The sequence below is a fragment of the Octodon degus genome, unplaced genomic scaffold (genome assembly GCF_000260255.1).
Source record: "Octodon degus isolate 3935 unplaced genomic scaffold, OctDeg1.0 scaffold00287, whole genome shotgun sequence".
NCBI classification, from domain to species: Eukaryota; Metazoa; Chordata; class Mammalia; order Rodentia; family Octodontidae; genus Octodon; species Octodon degus.
Genome location: NW_004524863.1, coordinates 1,165,532 through 1,172,098, shown reverse-complemented (window position 1 = coordinate 1,172,098; position 6,567 = coordinate 1,165,532). Strand labels below are relative to the sequence as shown.

The following is a 6,567-nucleotide window of genomic DNA, read 5'->3' as shown; positions in this document are numbered from 1 at the left end:
AAAAATTTTAAAAAACACTATAACAATAAATTTATACAATGTCTTTTATACATATAAGTTATCATGTAGCTGTATCTTTCATCAAGATCCTGTCCTTTTATATCAATCTTACTCAAAGAACAAGGCAACTGTAACAGACAAAGTATAGAGTCTGGTGCAGGAGTGTAGAGTTAACACTCAAGCACACTTAGTTTTTACCAGTATAAAAATACCTACCACTGCTTCACAGATGACATTATGAACAATAAGATCTTGCAGTCCAACCCAGAAGTCCCAGTGAGTATTTTAAATAAATTTCAATAACTTGATGTTAAAGCCTGAACTAGATATTTAGTGTCTTCTTTATTGCAAATGTGATGTCTTTGACCTGAGGTACAGAGTTGTCTTCTAGAATCTTTGCATAAGGCATAGGGATATCAGGGCCAGTGACCCACACAGCAGAAGCATCCAAGAAATTGAAAGCAGAGCCTTCCATGATCTTGGCACAAATTTCAGCTCATACTCCTTCCACAGTTACGAGATGGTTAGTCTTCATGACACTGGCTTCTATAGTTTTGATGTCCATTGGTCTGATGGTATGCAAATTGATCACCTCACATTCAACTCTTTCTTTAAATAGTACTGTCAAAGCTTCTAAGCAATGGCCCACAGGTCTCGAATGGGAAACCACAGTTATATGTGTGCCTTGCTTTCTACTTTGGCTTTTCCAATGGGAATCAGAAAATCTTTTGACTGAGCTTCTGCAGGTAATTCAAAATGACCTCTATACATCTCTACAGTTCATTCTCTAGCACCACCACTGGATTGTTACTCTGAATGGCTGATTTAATGAGTCCTTTAGCGTCCTCTGAACTCCAGGGGCTGACCACCTTCAAGCCAGGGCAGTGTCCATACCAAGCAGCAAAACACTGCAAGCACTGAGCAGCTACACCTGCCGAGGTGCCATTGGGCACCCAGAAGACACTAGGCACAGGCTGGAGGCCCGCTGACACGTAATAGGTCTTGGTGGCCAAATTTATAATCTTGTCAATGGCTTGCATAAAGAAATTGAAGGTCAGAAATTCACAAATGGGGGGGCTAGAGTGATGGCTCAGTGGTCTAAAGCACCTACTTAGAACAAGCTTAGCAAAGCACAGGGACCGTGGTTCAATCCCCCAGCACCACATGCCAGCCAGCCCCGCCCCCTGGTGGTGGGCTGAGCTGGCCAGCCACACACACACACACACACACACACACACACACACACACTAAATAAATGTAAAAAGAAAAAGAAAAAAGAAATTCACAAATGGGCCACAACCCAGCCATAGCTGCACCCACAGCAATTCTAGAAAAGTCCATCTCAGATATGGGGGTGTCTATGACTCTCTTGTCTCTGTACTTCTTCCACAGGCCAATTAACCTTGTATGCCCCATCGTGTTGGGCAACTTCTTCCCCAAACAGAAATATCTCTCATCTCTCTTCAGCTCCTCATCCATACCTTGATTTATAGCACCACAAACAGCCACCTGCAGCATCGCGGGCACGGTCCAGTGAAAGCACCTCTTCAACAACCCCAAAACCTGCTGCAGGGGCCTCCACACCAGGGCCAACACCACTGCCATCTTGCCCATGTCCTCTAGCCACCCCAGCTCATTATTCAATTAATGATTTTCAAACTTATTATAGCCAGTCATGGTGGTGCATACCTGTGATCCCAGCACTGGGGAGGCTGAGGCAGAAGGATCACTGTGAGTTCAAAGCCAGCCTAGGCTACATAGCAAGTTCAAGGTCAGCCTGCACTGCAAAGTGAGGCCCTGTCTCAAACAAAAAAACCACTCCCTAAAAAAACCCCAAACTTGATATATTATACAAAATATCATGGGACATCTATGGACTGAATTTGGCCTTCCCCCAAGTTCCTATGTTGAAGTCCTAATTCTCAACATGATGGTATTTGGAAACAATGCCTTAAGGACATGATTAGGTTTAGACCAGGTCCTGAGAGTGGGATCTCATGCTAGGAAATGCCTTTAGAGAGACTGTAGCTCAATTTGGAGGCACATGACTGCACACCTGTAATTCAGGTACTTGAGAGGCTGAGGAGGAGGATATGAGTTTTAGGTCAGCCTGGGCAATTTAAGGGAGTTCTAGGCCAGGCTGGATTACATAGTGACACCCTCTCAAAAAATGAGAGAGGGAGAGAGAAACAGAGAGACAGAGACGGATGGAGAGAAAAGAAAGATGGAGAGAGAGAAAAATGGCAGGAGATGAAGAGGAAAAACAGATTCTCTTGGATTGGGGATGTAGCTCAGTGCTAAGACATTTTTCATATTGAGAAGTGCCTAGGGGCCAGGGAGATGGCTCAGTGGAATAAGTGCTTCCCTGGCAAGCGCAAGGGCCTGAGTTCAATCCCTGGTTAAAAAAGAAGTGCCTAAATTCAATCTTCAGTACCACTAAGCTGGGGAGGGGGGGCGCCAGGAGGGCCAAGGAGATCAGTGGCTTAAATGCCTGCTTGGCAAGCACAAGGTCCTGAATTCGATCCCTGGTACCCAAAAAAAAAAAAAAAAAGAAAGAAAGAAAGAGGCTAGGAGGGGTGATGCACACCTGTAATCCCAGCACTAGGGGAGGATGAGGCAGGAGAATTGCAAGCTAGAGCCCAGCCTGGTCAACTAATGACTTAGCAAGACCCTGTCTCAGAAATAAAAAATAAACTTGGTGTGGGAGATACTTATCTACTAGGAGCTGAGAAGAGACCAAATCAGACATACATGTAGTCTACATGAGTTTATTTTTGTTCTTTAAAAAAAAGGGGGGTGGGCTGGGGTAGACAAGGAAATACTTCATAAAACAATGAAGAGGAACCAAGACTCCAAGACGTGGGTGCATTCCTCCACCCTCCACCTCGGTTCTCACAGATTCCCACTCACCCGATTTTCTTTTTAAACAAGACACCCAAATCAGGTACCTGGGACAGTCACTGAGATTTTGAACACTGGGAATGGAAAGGTAAAAGTCCAAAATATAGACGTTGGAAAGAGGAAGGGCAGAGGGACAGCTACCTTCCGGAGGAGCGAGAGGTGCAAGTGAGCCGCTAGGGGCGCCCCTGCTGACGCGGCCGCTCACACTCCCCTGGAGCCCAGAGAGCCCTGTGGTTTGTTCTGCAGTCTGTTCCTACTCGCAAGCCTCACAGGCCTAGCTCCAAGTCCTCTAGCTCCTCCTCCAGCGCCCTCCTCCTCGCAAGCTTCTCCAGCTGCTCTTTGCTGGGCTGGCTGACTTCCCCGCTCTGGATCCTCTGCTGCAGCTCTTCCACCTGCCGAAGCTTCTTCTTTAGGTTCTTAATCTTCTTGGCTCTCTCAGTGGTGGCTGCTGAGTCAGGCGGGTCCGAGGCAGCTGTGGGGGCTGCCTGGGAGCCTGGTGGAGCACTGGGGGGTTGGGCTGTCTCTCCCAGGGACACCTTATCAAGAGTCCTGCTCAAGGCTTCTACCTCTCCTTTCTCCTGCTGCTGCCGCCTCTTTTCCTTTCGCTTCAGATTGCGCTTGGCTGTCTTGGAGAGGCCTGGTTCACCACCTTCTGGTCGGGATGGGGTGGCGGGAGTGGTAGCCTCAAGGCTCAGCCCTGGGGGAAGTTCTGGTTTACTCTTGAAAAACTTTACATACTTGTTTTCATACCTGCAGCAAACAGAAGAAATCAACAAAATTTCTAACAATCACAGACTTTTTCTCCTTTCTTAATATTCCAAATAACTTTTGTTTAAAAATGTATTTAGTACAGGGTCTATAGGGTCTCACTACACAGATTGGACTCATAGTGATCCTCCTGTTTTTGGCCTCCCAAGTGCTGGGATTATAGGCCTGTGCCACCATACCCAGTCTCAATCGTCTAAGGACCTGCTAAACTGTCTGGCCAGCCCCAAATCACTCTTATCACACCCCTACTTCCTTCATCCCTTTAGGTCTTTCCCCAGCTTTGCTCTGAGCTGCAGGAGTGCTCCTAGGACCCAAAGGTCTGTGACTCTGAGTGCTATTTGGAGATTCTATATTATTATTATTTTTTTAATATATTTAGTACAGGGTCTCACTACACAGATAGGATTCGTAGTGATCCTTCTGTTTTTAGCCTCCCAAGCACTAGAATTACAGGTGTGTGCCACCACACCCAGTCTAAATGTTTTAATTTGTTTTTGGTCTGAGTTACAGGAAAGCTATTGGATGATTTAGGCAGTGATCAAACTCAGGACCTTGCACTTGCCAGGCAGGCACGTAAGCCACTGAGTTATCTCTCTGGTCCTTTATTTGAAGCTTCCGAGGAACAGAAGTCATGGAACAAGACTAGGCACCTGGAACCCTCAGGGCGTCCCTGAACTTGCAGACACACATTCTATGCTTCAGTAGGGACCCATTCAATCCCCTCCCTCAAGCCTAAGCACGCACACTGGGACCTCCTCCTGGGGCACATAGCCTTCTTTCACCCTCCGCTGCTTGCGCCAGGTCCCGTCTGGTCGCTGTGTTGAGGCGATGTACTTGCCTGAAACGAGAGATACTAAATTGAACAGCTGTTTTCAATCATTTTGTAAGATGAGAGAAAAATGCACACAGCTGCCCTCAGCACCCATCTGTCCACCAAAGGGAAAATTTTAAGGTGTTTTTTTCTCATTTTCTCACTATCAACCCTCAGTCTCTCTCATCATTATTTTGTTTTTTTGGTACCAGGGATCAAACTCAGGACTGTTTGCCAAGCAGGCGCTTATGCCACTGAGCTATCTCCTCAGCCCTCTTGTCATTATTATTATTTTTTTTTTTCCAGAACCAGGGATTGAATTCAGGCCCTTGTGCTTACCAGACAAGTGCTTATTCTACTGAGCTATCTCCCCAGCCCCTTGTCATTATTTTTAAATTTATTTTATTCTTTGGTACCAGGGATCGAACTCAGGACCTTGTGTTTGCCAGGCAGGCACTTATGCTGCTGAGCTATGTCCCCAGCCTCTCTCTCATCATTATTTACTGTGCACCATGCAACATATCCTGCTTGCCCTTAAGAAGCAGTCTTGTTGTAAAGTCCAGGGTAGTTGTGGATTCAGTATGTAGCCCAGGCTGGCCTACAACCCTGTACAATCTTCTTGCCTCAGCCTCCTGGGTACTTAGGATTACAGGAACATCCTACTATGCCCAGTGTAAAGCTTCTATTTTTATAACTTACTTGGCAAGACAAGACAGGCATGAAGTTTAAAAAAAAATAAAAAGCATTTATTTGAGCTTTGCCTGGACAGCTAAGACCCCATCTCAAAATAAAACATTAAAAAAGGGCTAGAGCTGAATGTGGTAGCACAGGCCTGTAATCCCAGCACTTGGGAGGCTGAGGCATGAGGATGACTATGAGTTTGTGGCCAGCCTAGACTACATAGGGAGTTCAAGGCCAACCGGAACTGTATAGTAAGACCCTGTCTCAAAAAAAAAAAAAAAAAGAAAGAAAGGAAAAGAAAAGAAAAGAAAAGAAAAGGGTGTGGCAGGGCTGGTGAGATGGCTCAGTGGTCTAAAGCACCTACTTAGAACAAGCTTAGCAAAGCACAAAGCACATGGACCTCGGTTCAATCCCCCAGCACTACATGCCAGCCAGCCCCACCCCCTGGTGGGCTGAACTGGCCACACACACACACACACACACACACACAAATAAATAAAATAAATTAAAAAAAAAAAAGGTGGGGGATGTAATCCAGTGTAAAAGCCCTGGGTTCAATCCCCAGTACTGGGAGAAAAAAAAAAAATTAACAAAGGGCCATCAAAGACAGTAAATGAACAAGAGGTTAGATGAGGCATAAATAATAACTACAGGGAAGAGAAATAACAAGAGATGCTACAGAAAGGGAGAATTTTTATTTAGATGCACCTTAAAAAACAAGACAACTTTTAGGAATACAAATCATAGGCATAAAAGCACTAGTACAGGGGCTGGGGATATAGCTCAGTGGTATAAGTGCCTGCCTGGCAAGCATAGGGCTGAGTTTGATCCCTGGCCCTGGGGGAAAAAAAAAAAAAAAAAAGCACTAGTACATAAGGATAAATGTAAAGGATATTTACTTATATACTATTTCAATTAGCAAAAAGCTGGAAGCAATTGTTTTTGTTTTAAATTTATTTAGTGCAGGGGCCAGGGAGATGACTCAGTAGAATAAGCGCTTCCCTGGCAAGCACAAGTGCCTGAGTTCAATCCCCAGTTCTGAAAGAAAAAAAAAAATTATTTAGTACAGGGGCTACAGGGTCTCACCACACAGACAAGACTTATAGTGATTCTCTTATTTTCAGCCTCCCAATTGCTGGGATTACAGCCTCACCACCCTGCCCAGTCTCAATTACAGTCTCAGAGCATCTCAGAGCACCCATGCCAGGGATCTTTCCCTGCATCTGCCTAAGCAGGTGATTTAATCCGTTGAGCTATCTGGCCAGCCCTGTTTTTTGTTTTGAAAGTAGGAATCAAACTCCAGACCTCGAGCTTGCCAGGTAGGCACCGTGCTGCTGAGCTATATCCCAGGCCCTAGAAATAATTTATTTTATTTATTTTTTTAATTTTATTTATTTATGTGTGTG

At 45.2% G+C, this 6,567-nt stretch overlaps 1 protein-coding gene and 1 pseudogene across 2 annotated transcripts in view; both read right to left on the bottom strand.

Moving 5' to 3' along the window:
- Positions 1–322: 322 nt before the first annotated feature.
- Positions 323–1,605, bottom strand: LOC101566021 (annotated as a pseudogene).
- Positions 1,606–2,760: 1,155 nt separating this feature from the next.
- Positions 2,761–6,567, bottom strand: part of Pym1 (PYM homolog 1, exon junction complex associated factor) — a 29,091-nt gene continuing 25,284 nt past the window's right edge. For both annotated transcript variants that reach the window (XM_023707350.1, XM_004647117.2), the window contains exons 2-3: positions 4,414–4,507; positions 2,761–3,651 (exon numbers count right to left, since the gene is read on the bottom strand). In XM_023707350.1, the coding sequence (XP_023563118.1) occupies positions 3,168–3,651; positions 4,414–4,507 (578 nt within the window). In that variant the 3' untranslated portion in view covers positions 2,761–3,167. The remainder of the gene's footprint in view (positions 3,652–4,413; positions 4,508–6,567) is intronic.